The sequence below is a fragment of the Camelus bactrianus genome, chromosome 6 (genome assembly GCF_048773025.1).
Source record: "Camelus bactrianus isolate YW-2024 breed Bactrian camel chromosome 6, ASM4877302v1, whole genome shotgun sequence".
NCBI classification, from domain to species: domain Eukaryota; kingdom Metazoa; phylum Chordata; class Mammalia; order Artiodactyla; family Camelidae; genus Camelus; species Camelus bactrianus.
Genome location: NC_133544.1, coordinates 57,398,005 through 57,422,583, shown reverse-complemented (window position 1 = coordinate 57,422,583; position 24,579 = coordinate 57,398,005). Strand labels below are relative to the sequence as shown.

Genomic DNA, 24,579 nt, shown 5'->3' with positions numbered 1-24,579 from the left:
GCAATTATTTTTCTCATGTCCAGTAAGTTGTAAGTCTTCTTTTTGTTTGGCGTGTTAAAACAGCAAACTAAATCCAGTATTTGCCTTAGGTCAGTTTTGCTTTATCCTGGGAATACATCTCTTCACTTTTAACTCGGTAAGAAAGTATAGCAGTCACCCCTTATCCAAGGGGATATGTCCCAAACCCCCACGGATGCCTGAAACCATGGATAGTACTAGACCCTATATATCCTGTTTGTTTTCTGTACATAAATACATACCTATGATAAAGTTTAATTTCTAGATTAGGCACAGTAAGAGATTAACAACAATAACAAATAATAAAATAGAATAATTATAACAATATGCTATAATAAAAGTTATGTGAATGTGGGCTCTCTCATCCTTCTTCTGACGATTGAGGATGTGAGCTGATAATATTCCTCTGTGATGAAGTGAAGCGAGTGACATAGCATTGTGATGTAGCATTAGGCTACTGTTGATCTTCTGACTTGAAGAAGGATCACCTGCTTCAGGTGATTCTGTATCATTAAGCCATGATGATGTCGATGGTTAGACATCAGGAGCAGATGATGTCAGTGATTGGGGCAGGACTGAGTGGGAAGGGGCAAGATTTCATCATGCTACTCAAAATGGCATGCAACTTAAGGCTTATGCATTGTTTATTTCTAGGAATTTCCATTTAGTATTTTCAGATCTTGGTTAACCACAGGTAAACCATGAAAAGTGAAACTGCTGATGAGAAGAGGCTGTTTCTAGAGTCTTCTTTCTAGAACTATCTCTTTCATTAATGAGGGTGTACCTTCATCTTAAGGGATCCTTAAAGCCTATTTATATTTCCTTAGGAATATATGATTTTAAAACTTAATTGAGTTTCCCTTAACTTAATCACTTTCTTTTCTTTTCTTTTCTTTTATTATTTTTTCTTGGTAAAAATGATGTCTTTTCATAAGTTTAAGTGATCATTAAGAGGCTTGAAGCAAATTATGACTACTGATGTCAGATTAATAGCCCCCAAAATGCAAAGTAGTGAACATCTCTGATTATGGTGAGCTTAAAAGTTTCTTTCTTATAAAATTTTTATAATGGAGCCACTATGATGATAGGCTCCTGTAACATACATGAATTCAACTAGACTTTACTCATCAAGAAATAAAAAAGAGTAAGAACAAGAAAACAAACAAACAAAAAGAACAAGAAAATGATCTAAAAATTATAGGACACCTGCTATTCAGTTAATAAATTTGGACCTCTACAGTGAATATGAAATGGGATAACCTGAATCTGTACTTCCCCTAAACTGATGTCATTCTCCTTGTATTTCCAGTTTTGAAATATTCTTGGTCAAGCCAAATCTTTCATTTAATGCTTGTCCCAAGGACAGGCAATCTCTGTCAACAGTGGAGGAAAAACTGCCTCTGTTGGCCTTACTGAGGGATGGCAAAGTACTGTAACTTATAGGTGATTTGGGAGCCTATCGAAGGGAATTTTCATATATGTGATTTTTATCTTAGGTGTTCATTTGGGTACTCACTGAAGATAATCACGCCACTCTGTTTAGGTGCTCATGCCTTTGGTCTAACTTCTTAATTAATCAAATGACAACAAACAAAATGGTCTTCTCTTTCATGAAAGTAAAATTTTCTGTCATATCATTCTTTTCTTATTTCAGGCTGATTTGGAGCAATACAAAAAAGCTTTAACTGATGCAGGATGCAACCTTAATCCCTTACAATATATCAAACAGTGGAAGTAAGTTTTATTTTATTTTTCAGGTCTTATCATTTAAGAGAATATAGTGGAAGTCAGTTTCCCAAGAAAATGGGAATGTTACTAAGAAAATTGAACAGTTAGTATTTTTTTATTCAGTGGTATAAGTATTTCCTTATCTCCCCAACCTTATCTACAACTTTATATAAAATAATGATGCCTTTCTTTCGTAGACATGTTTTTTCATATGTTTTCACTGATGTGATGAGAAAGCCAAAGATTGAAATGTTTTGGGTCAAATGTTTCAAAAACATTTAAAATTTTTTAAAATTTTACTAGTAATCAGAGAAATGCAGATTCATATAATGCAAAGATTTAGACAATATTGTGTCAAGGATCCAGGAAATTAACTGATGCATTCATACTCTACCAAAATTTTGCTGGATGGTATAAAAGGTTTTTTTAAAGATTAGCTTTGACCTAGCACTTCTGTTAAAAATTAATCCCAAAGAAGTAACTGAAGTTGTAAAATCTTAGAAGCAATTGTAATAAAATTTTGAGAATCAACCTGAATGTCCAGCAATAAGATCGAAATTATGTCATTTCCATAAAAGAATGCAACTGAGTAGTTAAAAATCATGTTGTGGAAGACTTATTTAGTGACCATTGGGAAATGGCCATGTTAGGTTGTAAAATGAAAATATAGTTTACTTCAGTGATTTGTTTGGTAAGTATTTTCTTTGTCTTAGTGATGAGGGACTCTTGTAGATATTAAGAATACAGTAGTGAACATGCCATGGAAGGCCCCTAAACTCATTGAATTTACATTTGTGTTAAGGGAACAGTAAATCAACAAATAAGCAAACTTTCATCGTGCCAGTTTTTGATTGTCTTAAATACAGCTGACCTTTAAACATCCAACCCTCCACCCAGTCAAAAAATCTGAATATTACATTACAGTTGTCCGATCTTCTGTATTCCTGATTCTGTATCTGCGGATTCAACCAACTGCAGATCGTGTAGTACTGTAGTACATATTTATTGGTTAAAGTATGAGTTTAAATGAACCCACACAGTTCAAACCCATGTTGCTCAAGGATCAACAGTAGCCTCAATGGTAGTATTTAGTGTTTGTGTAATATTCAGCCATATAAATATTCTTTATTTAACCCTTCTTTATTATTTAGATATACGTTATTTAAACATTTTTTTCTGATGAAAAGTAAATTCTTGTTAAAGGCAGAAATTTCAGTCTACTGCTGAAAACAATTGACGTCTTCCTTTCTGAACAAAACTGATTTTTGTGTTTGAGATTTCTCTATGGTATTATCAGCAAATTTTGTCCAGAATGAAATAGGATATTTTTAGCATTTCATCTTCCACGTCTTAGTGATTCCCATTCTTTTTCTATGCTTGTAGGATTTTCTTGTATTTAGGTAGTTTCTTTTTCCATTGACAAAAGCATTTGAAATAACTAGGAATCATTATAAAAGAATATTCACATAAAAATGTTGATGGCATACTATTAAAATGTTATATTACAGTGTGTATAATATGTTACTCATTTTGTTTTAAAATTATACATGTTGTATATACACATATCCAAAGATTAGAAGAATATATCCCAGAATCCTATCAGTGGTTACCTGTAAGTGGTAGAGTTCTTCTGGGAGCATTCTGTTTTCTGGGTTCTTTACAGTGAATGTATTCCCAGAAGGAAAATATTTTTTAAAATGTAGCTAAGTGCCATATTTTTGCTCAGGCTTCAAGATCTCTATGGTTTAATTGAAGACCTTTTGGATGTTTAGAAAGATATGAAAGTAAATAACTATAAGCAATTCAGTATAAAAGTGTGTATATAACTAAAAGGAAAAATTATTGAGCAATAGAATTAGGATAGCATTAATGAAGAAAGTGATTTTGAGCTGAATCTTAAAAGGAAATGCACAGTTTTTATTGGAGAAGACAGTGAGTTTATACCCCCAGAGGCCAGCATGAGCAGAGGCATGCGTCTGGGAATGAGGGAGTAAGGAATGTGGAAAACAGTGAAGAGACTAAACTTAATGAGTACATGATTGTTCTTTTAAAACAGAAAGTGTCTATTTCATGTTAATGATCAGATATTTTAAAAAAGGAAAAAGAAAAATTGTAAACTTTGGGGAACTAATGCATTTGTGTTTTTTAAAGAATCTCAGTGTTTTCAGTACTAATTGCTCTGTACTTTGGACATTATTTTACATGGTTACAAATTACATAATATGGATTATATCAATGAATTATATTAATTGAAAAGGTATTTCTTTTCATCAACTGTCTGCGTAGTAAAAGTTATGGTTAGTCAAATAGATATTTTAATGCCATGATAACAAATGTTGGCTCAAATAGTCAGCTTTTAAATATAACTTTTTTATTTCATAGAGCTTTTGCCAAGATGGCTTCAGCTCCTACCAGCTATGGCAGCACTACCACTAAACCAATGGGGTGAGTATTTTTAATAATTCTGATTGAATAAGTCTGGTACTCCAGACCATAACTGGGCTTTCACACCTTCAAAACACAATGTGTGACACTTTGAATGCAGAATGTGTTCGTTGTATTACAGAACAAGCCAGCATGCCTTTGACTTCCTGAGATAGTTAAATTTCTCATTTAAAAATGTCAGTTAGTGTATTTTACATGGTATGGCTTCATGTGCTTCCTTGTTCTTAAAACATTATGTTTTTCATTCTCAGAATATACATGAAATTTAAAACTCTGTTATCAATGGTGATAATACAGACTTGAAGCTAGACACACAAGACCTAGCTTCAGGATGGAACTAAGCATGCTGCTGAATGATAGGTAGAGAGGAGGTCCTCGGGGCTGGGTATGACTTCTGACTCCAGAGAACCCTCTAGAGTGTGTGTGATCTTCAAAGTCGCGGAACAAAGTGATTCCACCTGCTCTTTTCCCACCATTCTAGTGTCAAATTCCTAGCTTATTTTTTTTAGAATTTAGACCAAAAGCATGAAGCCCAGAGGAAAATAGGTTTATCCTGGCCCTACCCTGCTGCTGATTGTAATGAAACAGTTTCCAAAAACGAAAGCACTGGACCCAAGGCAGGACCTTGTAAGCACAAGGCAAAATGAATCCCACTGGGCTCGCCTTCAGACAGTGCTGTGCAGGTTTGCGCTCTCACTGCCTGGAGTTACCTGGTGCTGGGGGATCGCCTCAGAACTGTCCACTGCAACAGAGATTACTTTCTCTTCTTTCTGTTAAGGAAATGATTTTCATCCTGTCCATCTCTTCTTTTCAGAGGGGAGTAGGACAAGGTAGGAAAAATGAAAATATATTTGGAAAGTTTTCTCAGTGATTTAATAAAATGGACTTTTCAGTTTTATATCTTAAAATCTTACTGAATCTTAAAGATCTATTAGATTTCTTATGGATTTTGTAGTTCAGGATTTTAATAAAATGTGTTATAAGACAATCTTGGATGATTTGAAGGCTTTCCCTAGCCTTCTGATATCAACATGCGAGACCACAAAGCATCCTTTGATCCCATGTGAGAGACTGTTTGAGCCACAAATGTAAGCCCAATATGGCAAGTCATTTGTGTGTGTTATTTTTGTTAAAAATTCAGACCATAAACATTCTCCAGAGTTGAGGTAAAATTCAGTAGGTGTGCTGTGCTTCTCATTTGTACGTGATAGACTGTGTATGGGAGGAGAGAGCACACAGCGCAGGGTTGGATCTAGCTGCTGTGATACAGAGAACGTAGTGACTGTCGACCTACTTGTAATACTTACAGGCACATATATTTTCAATATGTTAGTGTGTTTTGAACTCCTAAAGCAAGTCATCTGAATTACTGTCTTTATTGTTTTAGCATTAATCAGGAAAGCAAGGAATTCTCTTCAAAAAATAATTTCCCTTAAAACTATAGCTAAGGCTTAGCAATTAAAATATTTATTTTGAGGGCAGCTCTCTATTTTTACATTTTATGACTAATGACTAGTCAGAATGTCTCATCACTATTTTATTGTTAAATAAAATTGTGGTGATATCCATGGAAGCAGAAATTTTCAGGTTACTTCTGCTTAGTGAAAACAAAGGTGGTAGGCACAGAGAGCACCAGCACGCCTGGTGTAGTCAGACAAGTATTTGATCTGTAATAAGTTGGAGAGAGAATTTGTACACAGTGTGATCCTCTTCTTTTGCCCCTAGTCTCTTGTCACGAGTCATGAATACAGGATCACAGTTTGTGATGGAAGGAGTGAAGAACCTGGTTTTGAAACAGCAAGTAAGTACACTTGTTAGGAAACACACTGTTTTTGTCCTTTGAACATAAATGTTAACAGGTTGGTTGATTGCTCAGCTAGAGCAACTTCTAAATGTATTCAAGTTGTAAATATTAAGAATTAAAGTAAAATCAAAGGGTCTTTACTGGTTTAAGAATATGAGGGTATTTTGACATGTGTAGTTCAGAACTCTGTAATTTTATGGTTTTTTTTTAATTTGCTCATTGGACTTTATATTCCAATTTCCTTTACTATGAGGTTTATGAACGTATAATAATTGAGAAAAGTGACCTTAACCCTAGAGTAATGAACTGCTACATAGATGCATATCATTTAAGTTTTAACATATATTAAGAGAATATTAACAAGCTAATGTCTTAGTAGTCTAAAGGCCTGGGTAAATTAAATATTTTAAGTAGAATTTACGAGCTTGATTTCACACTTCATTTTGGAATAACAGTCTTAGTTTTAAACATAAGACTTCTTTTTTAATGTTATTGTATTTCTGCTGTTTTCTGTTATTCTAATTTGTAGGTATTTCTGCTTCAGAGGCATCATTAATTTTGATTTCGTTTCTTTTCAAAAAGGACTTGTTTTTTACTTTTTGTTACAGAAAGTTTAAATACACATTAGTATGTGAGACTCCCCTGAACCCTTCACCAAGCTTCAGCACTCAGCATCCTGCCATTTTTGTTCCATCTTCCTCACTTGTATTATTTTATTTAGTTTTACTAGGATATTTTAAGGCAAATCTGAGACATATTATTTCACACATAAATACTTCAGTTTGTAATGAGGATTTTAAGGGCCAGATTAAGAAAAGAAGTGGAGTTAATTGTTAGTTATTTAGACTGAATATTAAGTGTTTACTTACTTGTTTTTGGAAAAAACTAGATCTTTTCTTTCTCTGAGTTTCCTCCGTAGCTTTTATCTTTCTTACGATGTTTACCTGTGGTATTTTGTATTGACATTATTTATTTATGTATTACTTCTGTTTTCCAGTTTTATTGATATATAATTGACATATATTGTTTTACTGCTTGATGATAAGTTCCTTGAGGGCAAGGAATTTTTTTCCCCATCTTTGAATTTTTCATGGCACTTTGCTTGAAGTAGGTACTCTATTTTTATTTGAATAAGTAGATAAAATTTCATTGTAAAAATCATGTAATGTATAAAGGATAGTGAAAAATCCTAATTTGCTGTCTATAACTAAAAGGCTGATTGCTTCCTAGCTTTTCTTCAGACGTTGTAGGTTGCATCATTTCCTGAGTACTTGGGAAGACATTTTAGCTTTATTATCCCTCTTAGAAATTATTTTCACTCCTTCCCATTCTGTCTCTCTGCTGGTAAAGGGCTACTACTAAATACTTAATCCACATTTTTGCTGGTTCGCAGTATTTCCTTGAGGCAGTTTATCTTTACTCTCTTGGACTGCTAAAGGTAAAGAGGCACAAAAATAGGAGGTTGGGGACACAGCAGAGACCCACATACTGTACTTTACAGTTTAACCTAGCACATGTTATAGAAACAATGACTCATGACACTCACAGTAAGGCAGACTTTATTCAGGAGGACCATTGTGAAAGGTGTCGGGACCACCACAGTGAGGTTTAGCAGTCTGGGAGAGAGCTCGGGCTTAACTCCAAATATGTCAGGGAAAAGTGGGAATTTATAGCCAAGGAGCAGGGTGTAGGGATCAGTGGATGGAACATTACTAAGAGGAAACATAAGGGATGAAGGGGGAGGATTCTGGCTAAACCAACTAACAGGAGTCTTGCTGAAGGCAGGCTAGTGTGATTGGACATCACCTGGAAGATGAGATGGTAGAAGCTGAGGAACCTGACACCAGAGATACCAAAGAGAGCCGGGGCAGGGGTTCTGGCTAAACTGACTTAGCAGGATTCTTTCTAAAATGGGGCAATGCAGAGACAGACATGGAAGTCCAAAAGTCGAGACCCACTTGAAAAAGAGCTCAGAAGAGCCTGAGCAGTGTAGAGTCTGGGAGAGAATCTTTGTCACACCACTCTATTTATCAGCTATGGACAAGATGATGTTTTATGTGAGACAAAGGGGGACCACCAGTTCCTAAGATTTTGTCTGCCTTTTGCTAGACAGACTGGCTATTTTATAACTACATGTAATTAAATGTATATTTAAGGAGAATTATATATTTTACTTAATATATCACTATTAGAAGGAAATCCCAGAAGTAAGATTCCCTAAATAAAGGATTCCTTATCACAAATAACTGATTGCATTGAGAAAGTACAGGCTTTAATCTGAAATGGTCATACTTACTTTTTGAACTTACTACCTTAGAGTCACATGATGTATGTCCCTGAATGATGTTTATAAGAAGTATCTGAACTGATTGACTTAAATATTATATTGTGCTAACACAAAGGTTTGTTTGGTTTAGGGTTAAGTTTATAAAATATAAAAACAGATTATCCTCTGTGACCTCAAATCCCTTTGATTTTATTATCATTGCAGATAACATACTGCTTTGCAATAGGCTGTTTCTCACTTACAGAAGGCAAATTTGAAATGATTGGTGGTTACCTCTCTCTGTATCACACTTTTGTCACCACTACTAGACGAGAAGAGCCAGGCTGTTTTGGGGTTTTGTTTTCTGTTTTTTAATGGATGTTAATTAAGACTTTCTAGGTTCAAAATTAGAGGAATTATATTTATTGATTGGGGGAAAGTGGTTCATTTTATATTGTGAAGTAAAAGTAAAAGTCTTTATAAAGTAGTAAATTCAATATGATCTCTTTGTTGTTGTTTAAAAAAAAGAAAAAATAGAGGATATACAACTAGGTTTGACGTGTTCGTTTTTTTCTGAATGAGAGTATTTATCTCTGATTACTTCCATATGATAAATTACTAGAATTGAATTATGGAATCAAAAAGGTGAACATTTCTAATTATTCTTAGTAAATATTGCCAAGTTGCTGTCCAGGAAAGTTGTATCAATATGCAGTGATTTACAGTGCCTGTTTATCTACGTCCTTCCCAAACATGGACCTGTGTGTATGTGTATGTGTGTAATCTTTGTTAATTTGATACTTTCCAAAAAGTTTCTTGTTCTTCTAGAAATATTTAAACTCAGAGAAGGCCATTTTAAAAGTTATATTGTCTTAATGTTGTAAAGTTTAGAGAAACTGCTATGGGGAGATCTGAGGCATGTTGGGAACTGAAAAAAAGATGTCGGAAAAGAGACTGGTAGAGAGGAATTCTGTCTGTGTGATGCTCGTAACATTCTGATTAGTTTATGCCTCTTAAATCTCTTATCTGAATAAATATTTTAAGCTATAAATAATTTAGACAGAATAGGATGTCTTGTCATGTCCAGCTTTGTAGGTCACTTATAAGAGCTGCTTATACTTTTTTGTTTTTTGGGAAGCATAAATTTTCTGCATCACAAGTATCAGCTATCACATAAAACCATTTGAATGATATTCACAGATTTAGAATATATTTATGTGAGGATAATTGTACAAGAATGTGATGATGAATAATGTAGTGCAAAGTTGCATAATTTAGAAGTCATCTATTTCACGTTCTTTGACTTGTTTGCTAAAATAATCCCTCTTTTAGGGGAGGGTATATAGCTCAGTGGTGGAGTGTGTGCTTAGCATGCACAAGGTCCTGGGTTCAATCCCAGTCCCTCCACTGAAATAATCCCTCTTTTAAAAATGAATTAAAAAAATAAATTGCAAGCAGTGGAATTTAGTAGATTAAAAAAGACTTAGAAGCTATATCACCTAATTACAGTGATATAGCCCTTACTAGGATTATAATTTGAACAAGGAAACTAAAAAATTAGAGAGCAGGAAATTTTGATCCTGACTGGATATTGAGCTGTATTAAGAAATTATTGTTGATTTTATTAAGTGTGATAGTAGTATAATTTTTTTAAGGTATTCTTATATTTTGGGGATATATACTGAAATATTTATTGCTAAAATGATTTGCTATTAGGAACTTGTTTTAAACAGCCTAGTGGGGGAAGGGAGTAGGTGAGAGTATAGATAAAATAAGAATTTGCCATGAGTTGGTAATTGTTCAAGCTGAATGATAGAAGATTGGATGTATTTTATTGGGTCCATGTAATCCTGTTTCTTGATCTTATTGCCATTAATATGGTATGATTTGGGGAAAAAATACTACTTTATATATTTTATTCTTTCTTCATCTGTAAGATGTGGATGTTGGATGCACTCTGTAGATCCCTTTCTGATTTATAATCTTAAAATTTTAGAAATAGATGATCCATCTTAATCCGCTTCCTCCTAACTACTTCACTGACAACTTTCCAGTATCTGCATACTTCATCTTATTCTTCCCTTAGCTAATACAGTCTTCAGTGTAAGTATTCTCTTCAAGGAGATCCACATACTGCTTTTCCTTCCTCAGGGCTTTGATAATCAAGACAGCAGCAACTCTTGTCCTAACTTCACTGTCTAGTTCAGCATCAGAGTATCATCTTAAGCCCACAGTCACATGGGGTGAGGGGAGTTGGAAATAGTCACTGTAGACCAGATGACAATATAGGGCAACAAGTGGCTTATTCTAGGAGAACTAAAGAGGAAAAATGGTTTTAACTGTTTTAAATATAGGGCTGTATTACTTTTCTTTAGATTGTCTGTTTTTTAATTTCTGTGCATATTTTATTTCAGTTTTGTCTTTAAGCAATTATACCATCAGAGACAAAATTAACATTGTTCTTATTTAAACTTTTCCAGTGACTAAAATAATAAAACATGACTATGGTCATAAAACCATTTAGGACTTTTACAAATGGATTTCTCCCTGTATTTTTTCCTCCAAGTAATATTTCTAGTTCTTATATTTGAATGTTGAAGATCTTAGAAATAGTGATCCTTAATTTAGGATATTCATGTGTATGGGACTCTGTCTCTAAAATCTATATATAGACTTTCTACTAATAAAAATTTAGTTACTAACCTATACAGTAATGTTTTTTATTTTATTTCTAAAAGTTTCCAAAAATAATGAAAAATATGCTTGGGAATTTTGAAAACAATTAATGGGCTTCTTTATTTGATTAACTTTATACCTCTTACTGAGATGCGTAATTTTTGTGTGTTTGTAAAGACGAGCAAAGTAACAGACCATTTGTTGAGCAAAGAAAATTGTGTGGTTTTGTTCATATGTTTTCTCTGCTGCCACAGTTCTGTCTTTTCAATCAGTAGAAGTTAATTATCTTGTATATAAATTGTTATTAATATAAAATTGTTTTTTAAATGATTAACTCATTTCAAGTCCCCATTTAGGCTAGGTGATGCATTAGTTGGTGACAGATCTCAAAAGCTGCTTTATGAAGTATTCTTTCTTAGGCCTTTAAAGACATTATCTATTTCTTTTATCATTCTCTACAGTGCAAGTTTTCCTTAACGTGTGACGGTATGTGTATATGGTGTAATGTGGCAGTGGTAGGTAATTCTTCTGGTGTTAACTGGTCTTAAGGACCAAACAAAGACATAAAGAATTGTCTCTGGGCTCTTAAGTTTTTGAACTATTCTGCTAGAAAGAAATGTTTCTTATGTTGCTTAATGACCTATTCACTGGCAGGCTTATCTTCAGATACAGCAGAGCTATATAATACAAAGTAAAATTTAATTGTGCATTTCAGAAAAATCTTATTTTTATACTAAATGAAGAATTATCATGAGATATTGATATAAATACTCAAATTTCCAGTTATTTTCACAAGTACAATAAAAGTAATATGACTCCTATGGCTTTATCATTACATAAAATCTTTTCTGAATTTTTCTCCATTGCACATATCTACTAGTACAATTTAGGTAGCAAGCCAGAGAGTTAAATATAAATAGAAAAATGAATATAAAGTAAGTTTTAGTAAAATGTTGTAATTTATAATGTTCCCTTGTTCCAGAATTTTTTTTATTATTTCTTCCTATTGTGTTGTAAAGTATTTCATCTTTTGTTAGTGTAACTTGGTACAAATATATAACTAGTTTTTTCTTTTGGATAAAGCATTCTTACAGATATAAATCTGCATCCAGTTATTTAGATAAACTTATGGTTTAGACTTATTCTTACATGAACTAACTCAAGCTTATTTAAAACAAAACTTAAAGGGCAAAATTTTGAGCTACCTTTTAAAAAATTCTAAGTAGAGCTCAGGAAGTACATTCAGTCAGCTTGAACATGTGGTGCTTGTGTTTACATTAAGAAATTCCTGGCCAACAAATATCCAGGAATAATGAAATAGCTTTAATTTTACTTACCTAAGATTATCTTTAAAGATTTTTACTTGCCAATTTAGAGAAAGAGAAAGAAAAAAAGAAGTGCATATTTTCTGTCTGGCCAAAGCAGTGTTTTCCTTAATGGTAGTTCATTTTAGTAACAATAAAATGTTTTATGACCTAAAGAAAGTAAAATTGTAAAATAGTAATGTGCTATCTACAGTTATTTGAATAATCACATTTAATGTTGCCTCTGTTGTATGAAATCTCTAAGATACGAAACTGTTCTTTCCAGAATATTCTGTACAGTTCACTAAGGAAATATGAATTCAGAGCAGACAGAATACCATTCCAGTAGGAATGTACTTTGAATAGGCATAATAGTCAGTCAGTTTTCTGTACACCATTTATCATTATATTCAAAATAATGATTTAAATGGTCAGACTGAAATGTAACAATAACATTTCTTATCCCAAGGCATGTAAGCATGTCGGGAGCCAATCTTCTGCCAACACTGGTTTCATATTCAAAGTGGAATTTGTTCTGTAAGAAGACAATGTACTGTGTCACTGTGTCACTGAAGAGTTGTGTATGCATCCACTTCCCCATTTTTTCAAAGAGCACAAGTATCTTTTTGGCTGGAAGAATATATACATTAGAAATGAAAAAAACTGTTAGATCATTTAATCTCATGTATTTTTACAAACTTTTTAAGTACTATGTTTTTAAAGAAACTCTTAAATCAGCAGAATGGAAATGGAAAAAAATGGCATTCTTATTCAATCAAAACAAAAACTTACAATTACTATTATTAAAAAGCAAACATCCAACAAAGTAAAAAGCCCAATTTGTACTAAAACCTGTATACACGTGCACATTTCTTAAAATTATATTTTTTTTCTATGGAAACTTGAGCAGGCCAGGGGTATTTACATCTCTGACACCTTTCACAGAATACTTAATCTGGAGTGTATTTAATTGAAAAGTAGGGATACTTAACTATAGAATGATTAGGTTTTGTTACTAGAGAAGGATTTTTATTTGTTATTTCTCCTAATAGTTAACAAAATAATCACTAATCTCTTCCACAGAATCTACCTGTTACTCGTATTTTAGACAATCTGATGGAGATGAAGTCAAACCCTGTGAGTAATATAATGTTTTACTTGTAAATTCTTGTACGTGCCAAAAGGACTATAGGAAAGGTAATAACGTCAGTTTGTCATAGGCTTAATCACAGCGGATGGCATGAGAAAAGGAAGGAGTCCATCTTCTCAAGCAGCCTTTTTTAGCCATTATCACAGATCATGGGAATTGGTTTCTCGGCTGCTACATCCATTCTGGCCAGCTCCCATCCAAAGTAAATGTAGCTTATATCCCATGTATATCCTAAGGAGCAAGTTTCTATAAATACAAAAAACTAGTGCGCCTCAGTTGATGTACTATGAAGAATACCAGATCAGTTTAATTTTGTGAAAATTAAATTAGGAGAGGAATACACAGTAAAAACTCTTAAGTGCATGTGTTCAGATGGCACTAAATTCTTTTAGGCTAAAAAAGTGAGAGATGAATTGTTTGATGAAGAGACAAATGGGTAAATATTGTTAGCATTTACTTAAAGAATGGGCTTTCAAGCTATCTGTTTATAATTCAAGAAAAGAATGTAAAAATCATCACAATCTGTTTCATGAAACAGCCCATCCTGTTACTGTGGCAACTAGAGAGAGGGTGGTTATCTGGAATAGAGAAAGGCCACATGCTTCTCCATCAGAACCCTAGTTTGGGTTGATCTGGATCACTACAGACTTGGCATCCAGACTTAGAATTCCACGCTAAGAAAAAATGAGAACAGAATCTTCAGATTATGATGTGTCTTTTTTTGGTCATTGTTAAAACATGATTATGATAACACTAAAGGAAATTTGCAAAAAGAAATTTTAAAGTCTGCCCGTGTAAAAACAAAGATACGGTTTTATGAAAAAGCCCCCAAAGGGGCGATTGCAGTTATGAAAGGAATGAGAGAATTGTCTATAATGATAAGCTAAAAAAGAACTGGATTCTTCTATCTGTGAATCAGTACAGAAAAAGCAGTATACAATGTAGTAATAGTAGACTTTGTTATTACTACAGCCTAGAATGTATGAAGAAGGAGCTCTTCGTGAAAAGCCTGAGAGAAATACACATTTATGACTAATCATTTTAGAGAAAACTACTTCATAGTAGGCAGTAAATTCTGGAAGACACTACCCAAACAATAAAAAAGATTAAAAATATAAATAAATGCAAAGTTTTGGATCCCAGATCCACAAGTGTTAAGGAAGGTCAGGGTATTTTGTTACTGTCCCTAATCTAGAAGTTGAGATGATGAGAAGTGACAGTAATGATAATAACTAACATTTATTGTGTACTTCTTTGTGCCAGGAACCATTCAAAACATTTTTCACATGTTATTTAATCCTCATTGGAAACTTCTAAAAAAAAAAAATTTTTTTTTTTTTATTATTCTCATTTAATGGATGAGGAAACTGTGGCACAGTGAGGTCAGTTAAATTGCCCAAGGACACACAGCTAATAAATGGCAGAGCTGGGCAGGCCACATTTTCACCATCATACTCTGTTGATTAGGGCAAGAGCCATACCCTTCATGGAATCTTAGAACTTGAGGGTTTAAGGAAACTTTAGAAGTAATTTTAACAGTGAAGGAGAGGAAACCAAGAGAAGTTGAGTGACTTGTCCCAAAGCATACTATTTAGTAGCAGAATTAGAACCAAAAAACCCACTACTCCTGTATTCGTGCCTACTGCTTATTCCAAAATACACATGCCCTCCTCACTTCTGTCATAGACATGGATGACTAAATTATGGGTCTGATTCAGATGTTTCTCCAAGTTGTCAGCTCTCTTGACTTTCATTCTATAACTGAAGGCACATTGCTACAGACCAATTTTTTTAGTTAATTAGAAAAAGTAAAAATTTTCTGCTTTAAAAGCATTTTTTCATCCATCTTGCTAGATGAGGCAGATGCATGCAGCCTGTTATCCCTGTCTTGTTCCCGTATTGACAGATTGATTTGAAGGCATTGAAGAGGTTAGCAAAGTGTACTAAATTAGACCTGACTAGTAATCTTGAATATATATTATCTCAAAGACTTCAAAGTGCTATAACCTAATTCTAGATGCATTCTTACCACTTTATTGAAAGTGTTCTCCTTTGATTTGTCTTGATTGAATAAATTGAAAGAAAGGGATTAGGCAAGGTACTAGACAGGTTTCATCTTGCCTTGTATATCTGGCTAGTAGTGGTTTCCTGGAGCAAAGTGTTGAAAGATTATGACACTGCATTTGGGTTCAGTGAAAGTTCTCTGATTGATTAGCACTGTCCACCACTGAGTACAGGACTAGGTAGTGGCAACAATGCATAGTTTGTCATTGATCACGTTTGGGTAGGTTCAACCGGAAAAGAACCAGAAAACATTCCACACAAGAATTGAGTTCCTTTGGCTGACTGTGCTATGAAAGGAGAGGGAGGCCGAGAGTAGGAGGTGATTATATTACAAGCAGTAAGGCCATACTTTCCAACTCCTTTAATATCAAGAAGTTAGTTTCCAATTTAATATAGAAGTCAGCAACCCTTTATCCACAACTTCGGAAATCCAAGAAGTTCTGAAAACTAGAAGATTTTGTATAACTCATTTGGTGGCAAAACCTAACCTTCACTCAAGTTGAGGCTCTTTATAGTTTTTATTTACCCTGCTTTATGTTGATAATCATATATTTGACGCCAGAAATATTAATGTGTTAGATGATGTGTGCTGCCCAGTGGGAATATTGTATTATCTACAGTTTATGCATGATAGTATCTATCTACAGTTTTTCAAATTCAAAATTCTAAAATACATCTAACTCCAGAGGGTTTCAGTTAAGAGGGATTATGAACCTGTACTAGGTATTCTGCACATTCAGTAGAATCATGGCCATATAATAATAATATAATAAAATTCTAAAAACAAAAATACTTAAGTACATTAGCTTATAAAACAGATTTTTTTTTCATTTTTCAGTTTTATTAGGTAGAATTGTTACAGTTTGACTGCACATGTATAGTACGTTGCATGTAAATACATATACACAATATACTGCACATATTTTAAAAATTTACATATATGTACTGTTTATTGTTTTTAAGAACATTTCCAGCTTTGGCTTGAAACACGTATTTTTTGAGAAAACAGTGTGCATAGTGGTTAAGAGCTTGGGTATTGAAACTAGACTACCCAGGTTCATATCCTGGAGTTCTCACACTTACTTGTCAATACTACTTTAGGAAAGTTATATAACCTCTCTGTACCCCAACTTATCCATCTGAAAATCAGGGATAACAATAATAACTACCTCATAGATATTAGGGGGTTATGTAATTTCATCTAAAGCTTGTAGCATAATGTTTAACACATAGTAAATGCTCAGTAAATGGTGGTGGTGGTTACCCACTCTGACAAATTAATAGATTCATCAGTGGATTCATCAAGTATTCTCAAAATACTCCAAGCCAAACTTTAACTTTCAAAAGAGAAATTCCATAGTCATGGTAAATAAAGTTCTTTATTTTTTTTAATAGGAAACTGATGACTATAGATATTTTGATCCCAAAATGCTGCGGGGCAATGACAGGTAAGCAGCTCTTGTGAAGTTGTTAATAGGTTTTCCCACTCCCACCAAAAATGAAAATAACTTTATTTTTTGTTATAAATCAATAACTACTTATTATTAAAAATTCAAACTACATAGAAAACTGGCAAGTAAACAGTATGTATAAACTCATGACCCAGAGATAATCAGTAGTAATTATGCTTAACATTTTGATGCTTTTCCTTCCAAGCATATACCACAAAAAGATACATTTAAATGTTTGTTGTTTTTAATGAAATGATGAGGGTGTTACAAACTATGTGTTTTAAATGAATATTGTTATTGGACCAAATGAAAAGATGGGAGCTTTGTTGTTTATGTTTTACATTTTAACTGGTCCATAAAATCTCGTCCCCTTGAGAGTCATTGCTTTAATAGTTCTTTATACCAAAGAAACATTCTGCAAATAATTCTATATTTTATGATAAACATGGTATGATAAGGTATTTGTTACCTTTATTATAATAGATAATATTTTTCAAGATTTAGTCCATGGTGGTATGGAAAAAATAGCCTACAAGATACAGAGAAAGAATAGGCAGAATTAGGGAAAAAACCTTTTGGATGGATAGTCTTTAGCAACAAAACTCGGGTGAAGCTGGTTTCCTGCCTATACCTTTTGTTTAGGATCTTTAGACCTTTGTCTTTGCTTTATGGCAAGCTTTCACATCTTCGTAGTTAGAACAGATAATCTTGTCATTAGATAGTTGATAATTAGATTGTTTCGGTAACCTAAAAGGGTATTCTCTTTTCTGAACTTACGAGAAATACTGCCAAATTTGCAAGAGCTACTGATGGCAACTGCAGCTGGAAAGAGAGGATTTGACAGAGAATAAATTATAGAAGGGAGAGAACAAGGGGTGACAGCTAATGGGTATGGGGCTTCTTTTGGGGTGAGTAAAATGCTCGGAAATTAGTGGTGACGGCTGTACAGCTCTGCAAATGTACTTAAAACTGTGGATTTACAACTCTTTTCCTATCTTAATGTTCTCCAGCTTACAATTTTTCCTTCCTTGCATTTGCATAGGTAGATACATTTTACTTCTTAGAAACATCTGAGGAATTCTTTTAATCCCCCCTGTAGTTTATGCATGATAATGAGGAGGAATATTAGCACTGATAAGACAGAGAAACACAGAATTTCATCTGTAATAGATTCAGCCTTCTGAGCTGTCTCATCACAATTAGATCTTGGTTTTTAATAACTGGTAATGCTGTACTATTTAAGTCTCACCTCTCCTCATCTCATGTCTACTCTTAGCGGAACCCAAAGCACTTGAGAAGGAAGTTAAACACTGATGAGGTGTTTTAATCAGGGCAGCTACTGGCCCCTTCTGGGGAATATGCAGACAGGCCACAGAAATGAGGAAAAGATACAACTGTGGAATCAGCCTCAGAATAATTGAGAGGTTATAAGAGCTCTCTCTCCTCTTGGCCAAGATTTTCAAAAATGGCTTGTGAGGAAAACCTGTGTTATCTTTGTGTGGATGATTTTAGCACTCAAAACAAATACATATCTGACTCAAAAAAGCTTTGAAATTTTTCTTTGTTAAAAGATCTCTTCAATACCAAGAAAGTATTTTTGAAATATATTATAAATTATAAGTATGTAATCAATATAGGTAGTATTAATATAATATATAAATATAAAGAAACTACAGCAAAATACAGACCCCTCCTACCATCCCCCTTTCCTTCCTAAATTGTTATTCTCTCCACGCATGTGTTTGTGTAGTTTTTTCACAAATGTAAATGTCCACTAGCTATAATATGTTCAGTTTGGTAAAAATTTTACATAATTTACCACTAAAGTATATATTTTATAAATTTAACTTCTACCCAGATTTCTACTCCCCATGGGAGCCGCTGCTCAGTCTTTCCTTTTCCCTCTCCGTCTTCTGGAATTTTATTTTAATGTCAGCAGGTTGCCCCATTCCCTTTTAGACACTGAGACGTGTACCTTGTCTAGCGTGTTGCTCTGCATCCTCACTCACTACCTGGCTCAAAGAACATGAAGGAAGAATTGTAAACACACAGCTAATTGTGTGTGTGTGTGTTTCTCATGCCTATTTTTATCCATAAGAAAAGCTTTGGGTGAAATTTTCAGTATGGTTCTTTTGTTGTTACAGCTCAGTTCCAAGGAACAAAAATCCATTCCAAGAGGTAAGTTCATGTAAAAATTCTCTGCCCCTAAAATGGAAAGGTGAAAAGACCATGCAGTTTTGAAGAATATCTTTGTCCTAAATGTGGTTTTATGGTGATTATTCTGTGGCAGTCTTGATAAATCCAATTCTGTGTATCCAGGATACTTTATAAATAACATCAAATTCAAAAATGACTTTTGGAGAAGGCCCTCTGGATTTATTTGGTATTATTTAATTGAAGGATGAGGTTTATTGTCCTGAATTGTTTCTGAAAAATCTAAATTCATTTTACTAGTCAATAGACATTAGAAATTTATAAGTGTATAGACTTTTTTAGAAATAAATTTCTTTATAATTGAAGTAGCACCAGGGACTTAGGCAGAAAAAAACTAGCCAGCAAAAGGTCACATCGTAAGTTGTGGTATGGGCTCCGCACTAAACACCGTGTTGCTTGAAAGCTAAAATACTGCTTAACTGTTTGTTTCAACTTACCTATTTTTTTCTCTTTGCATTTTTAGGCAATTGTTTTTGTGGTAGGAGGAGGCAACTACATTGAATATCAAAATCTTGTTGACTACATAAAGGTACATTTGGCCTTTATATTCTTTTATCATGAGGTTTCAGTTGTTCCATGTCTTTTAAATACTAGCATTCTCTGGTGGCTCTCCGGATTCTTACATAACCCATTTTCTACAGGTAGGTTAAAAATCCAGCAGAGAGGGGGAAATGCCCCTGTATGTTCATTGTCTTCCTATTCCTATCACATTTCTGGCCTAAAATTGTACTTGATCTGGAAAGCAATGTATCTTATTGAAACAATGTGCTTTTGCATCTGTCTTAATTTGACTTTAAATGTTTAGAGACCTCAAATAAGCTTCTCTTCCAAAAACATCTCCCTTGGTGAAATTACTGAACCCCCCTTTACTAAGCACTTTTCTGTCATCTTATTGACCTAAGTCAGCAACATACTTCTAACAAAGTTGGAATGTCTGGTGTTTCAGCAAACAGGAGCTTTAGAGGTAGCCTGTTAGAAGTGGAGTGCTATTCAGAGATCACAGCGGCAGGGAAGACAGACAGTTCAGCAAGAGTATGAAGGGAAGGGTGTGACGTGAAGAGCAGAAACACCAGTGGGGCAATAGAATTAGCGATTGTTAGAATGACATTTTGTAATCTTTAGTTATTCACTTAACATTAAATAATGATTATTCCTTATGTTTTATATTACATAAGGCTTCAATAAAGACAGAGTTTTTGATACAGCAGGAGGAAAAAATACATAGTTAGATGTCACAGAGCTTCAAAATTAGCAGGCACAGCTCCGGGGATCCTATCTCACTTGCACAGAACATGCTTCATCTTCAGAATGGGAACCACTACTAAGACCTGTGTAAGATACCCTGTCTCAGGGGAGCATCTGTATTGTGCAAGGAGAGGTCTTTTACACCCCTCTCTGGCCGTATAGCCAGCATCGGGCTGCGTGACTAGGCTCAGGAGCAGAAACCAGGTGCAAACCATCAATCTGTACAGTTTCTATAAACAGTGCTGACAAGCTAGGGCAAGCTGTCCCTTAGTCTGTTTTTGGCCTTTGCGCAGGACTGTGTTCATCATTTTCATTCAGATTTGGCCAAGGGTTAATAGCATGACTGGTTCCAGGTGTTGCCAGTGCTAAACACAGGGTTGTAGCAGACTGTACTTACACTCCATCCTTGGTTGAGCTTCCTTAATTACCTTTGTCAGCATTCTTTCTGGTTTTTTTTTTTTTTTTTTTTTTTACATATAGAACAGAAAAACAAGAAGGATTTAAAAAAAAAAAGCAAAATACTAATCGTTTGTGTACTGTAATGACTATAATGCAGGTATAACTTTAAAGACGCAGTTTACCAAATATTCCAGTGAAAACTTGTTTCTAATCATGCAAAAGCCTCACAACTTATACCTCTTTCCACCACAGAAATTTTAATTTTGTGAAGTGTGTTTATAAATTGATTCAGTGTAACACTTAACATTTATTAAGTCTAGTTCTTTCTCTGATCAGTCACCTCCATCAGAAGAGCATCAGGGTTATCAGTGACAGATATGTAAGCCCACCAACTTACCCTTTACTTGGTTTCCATTTACGAAGTTTTTTTTTAACCTTGATTATTACCCTCCACCAACAAAAACATGGTGTATACAGGCAGTAGGGCACATGACACTATGACTGATCAGGCATGGAGCAGATGTTTTATGTCCCTGTATCCAGGCAGCTTTCTTAACATCATCACTTAGGTTCATAGTTACATAATGTCTTTGACTCTTTTGTTGAGCAAATTCTTCTGTCTGCATTTGAGCAGCAACCATATTGTGGTTTTGCCTCCCAAAAGGAGTCCTCTGGAATATGTAAAACCTTTAAACGAGAATCTGTAAAACAAAAAGAAGCATTAAAATTATTCCTAAGTGTTTATCCCCTAGATGTTATTAGCATCACCAAGATATAACACATGGATAAGTACAGATTAAATCCTAGATGACCCCCCTGGAACCCATCTTGGACCTTCAGCTTCAACTAAAGGAGGTGATTTCTGCAGGTCTTAAGGGCATCTATAAATACAGCTAAGAGTATCATTCTTGCTCTCAGCCTCTTACAAGGCACCAAAATAATGTTTGCTTCATTTATTTTTGTATTATTCACTTAATGGCTCCCTTTCTGAGAATCAAGACTTCTCCATCTTTCCATGTGTCAATTTTTACCCAGAATTTGGTTTAGAAGATCATCAGATTCAGAAGGACAACTGAACCATAGAGCTGGCAGCAGCGTGAGACTGGCTGGTACTCTGCCCTTTGTCCCCTCCCAGTCGTAGGAAGTAGGGTTAGTTAAGTGCAAGTTTATAGGACTGTGTTGTCCACTGGTTAGTAAAGATGCAGAAACTATTCATGATAGTTTACACAGGTGAAAAGAAGAAACAGCCCATTCCTTCCTTAGACAGATTTCAAGGTATTGTCTTGATGTCCTGTTTGTAGTTAATCCCTTCTTCAGACCTTGTAAATGTAATTCATATCCCTGTGCTACGGGATCGGGCAGAGAAAAAGAGAAATTTTTAGAAATGCAGAGGAAATTTGTATTGGTTCCTATGTTATTACCCCACTTCCTCCCTGCCGTTTTTCCTACAGTATCTCAGCAATCTCTCCACTGTTGATTCCTCCTTTAATTAAACGCATGTTACGTTTTAACACACATTATATCATGCAAGCCACTCTTTCTCTCCTATTAGAAAGAGATGTGCCTAATTAAAAAAGTAGATGTTTCCACTGTCAGTTTCATCTTCAGCCAGTCCACTACTTTGTGTTTGGTAAGGTGTACGATGCCAGTCTATTGTATAGGATGCTGCCTAGCATGTTGTTGAACTGCACCTGCAGCAAAATGGGTTTCTTTATCAAGTGACATATATAAAGGGAGTCCAAATTGAAACCGTTACTCCTATGGCTCCTAACAGTGTTAAAGGTATTTGCTTTAGTCACCAGGTGTATAAATTCAAACCCAAAGTGAGTGTCTATTCTGGATAAAACCTAGTGCTGTCCACCTGGAACCATAGGTAATAATAGGCCATTGTAATTCTGTGTGAACATATATTTTCATTTCTCTTAGGTATGTACCTAGGAGTGAAATTGCTGGGTCATCCTAACCGTTTAACCATGTAAGGAACTGCCAGATTATTTCTAAAGTGAATGTACCTTTTTGCATTCCCACCAGTAGTGTATGAGGGTTCTGATTTCTCCACATCATTGCCAACACTTGTTATCTGACTGATTCTGGCTATCCTAGTGGGTGTGAAGTCGTGTCATTGTGGCTCTGATTACACTTTCCTGATAACATGATGTCAAGCATCTTTTCATGTGCTTATTGGCTATTTGTATATCTTCTTTGGAGAAATGTCTATTCAGATCCTTTGCCAATTTTTTAATTAATTGAATTATTTTGCCTTTTTACTAGAAAGTTGTAAGAATTCTTTATATAATCTAGATACAAGTCCCTTATCTTGATACATGATTACAAATATTTTCTCCCATTCTTTTCACCTTCTACTTGGTGTCCTTTAAATTACAGACCTTTATCTATTTTGTCTTTTGTTGCTTGTGCTTTTGGTGTCATATCTAACAATTCTTTACCAAAGCCAGGGTCATGAAGATTTACCCCTATGGTACATTTGGGTCTTTGATCCATTTTGAGCAAATTTTTTTTTTTAATAGTTTGAAGTAAGGTCCAGCTTCATTCTTTTACATATGGCTACCCAGGTTGTCCCACTACTGTTTTTTGAAAAGATTATTTTTCCCCACTGAATGGTCTTGGCAGCCTTGCTGGAAATCAGTTGACCATACATTTTTGGGTTTACTTCTGGACTCTCAGTTCTGTCCCACTGATCCATAGGTCTGTCCTTGATCATCACAATGTTGATCATCATTGCTTTGTACTAAGTTTGGTAATCAGGATCTATGAGTCCTCCTACTTCATCCTTCTTTTTCAAGATTGTTTTGGATTTTCTGGGTCCCTTGCCATTCTTTATGAATTTTAGAATCAGCAGTCAGTGTCAGTTGGATTCTGACAGGGATTGCATTGAACCTATAGATAAGTTTGGGGGAGTATTTTCATCTGAACACTGAAGTCTTCTAATTCATGGCATTGAATGTCTCTATTTGTTTAGTAGATCTTTCATTTCTTTAAATTTTGTTGCATTGCAGTTTGTTGTTGTTTTCAGAGTATAAGCTTGTATTTCTTTCATTAGGTTTACTCCTATGTATTTTTATGCTATTATGAATGAAACTGTTTTAATTTCATTTTTAGACTGTTTATTCCAAGTGTATAGAAATTTGATCTTGTGTCCTGCAAACCTGTTGAACCCATTTATTAGTTCTAATTGTTTAATGGATTTTCAGGATTTTCTGTATACCTGATCATGTATGTTATCTGTGAATAGAGTTAGTTTAACTTCCTAATGTATCTGGAATGTTTTTCCTACTTTTTCTTGACTAACCACTTTGGCTAGAGCCTCCAGTACAGTGTTTAATGTAAGAGTCAAGAACATACCCCCTAATTTTCTTCCTGATCTTAGGGGCAGAGCATCCAATCTTTCACCATTAAGTTTGATGTTAACTCTGGGTTTTTAATAGATTCCCTTTAGAACTATGAATGTTTAGTAGCTAGTAAGACACCCAGTTCAATTATCCTAAGAAGTTTTTTGTTAATCCCTTTTGGTCTTACTGTTTCCTTTCTTCTGAATAATCCTCACCTTTTTCCTATCATTCCGCCCTGTTCAGGGGAAACTGAGCTAGAAGGTCTATGACAGCTTCCCTCATGATGTTAGAAACCCAAGTTAGTACAACCTTGTAGTATGAAACAAAACATATGGCTATGCCTACAAGACACTTGTAATCGAGAATTACCTAACACGACACTTGACTGACACCAGTTCATAAAACAGTGGGCAAGTGCCACCTTTGTTGGGAAGGCAAAGAAAATACTAAAATAATTCCAGCTGA

The 24,579-nt window shown here is 34.5% G+C and overlaps 1 protein-coding gene and 1 long non-coding RNA gene across 2 annotated transcripts in view; one reads left to right on the top strand and one right to left on the bottom strand.

The window, feature by feature from the left end:
* The window catches only part of SCFD1 (sec1 family domain containing 1), an 88,102-nt gene that overhangs the window by 57,304 nt on the left and 6,219 nt on the right, over positions 1–24,579 (top strand). The window contains exons 17-23 of the mRNA XM_010963018.3: positions 1,673–1,752; positions 4,129–4,191; positions 5,917–5,992; positions 13,325–13,378; positions 16,851–16,903; positions 19,051–19,084; positions 19,584–19,649. Coding sequence (XP_010961320.1) covers positions 1,673–1,752; positions 4,129–4,191; positions 5,917–5,992; positions 13,325–13,378; positions 16,851–16,903; positions 19,051–19,084; positions 19,584–19,649 — 426 coding nt within the window. The remainder of the gene's footprint in view (positions 1–1,672; positions 1,753–4,128; positions 4,192–5,916; positions 5,993–13,324; positions 13,379–16,850; positions 16,904–19,050; positions 19,085–19,583; positions 19,650–24,579) is intronic.
* The window catches only part of LOC123619144 (uncharacterized), a 107,639-nt gene continuing 104,100 nt past the window's right edge, over positions 21,041–24,579 (bottom strand). Inside the window, exon 3 of the long non-coding RNA XR_006727690.2 lies at positions 21,041–21,465. This is a non-coding gene — a long non-coding RNA (uncharacterized LOC123619144). The remainder of the gene's footprint in view (positions 21,466–24,579) is intronic.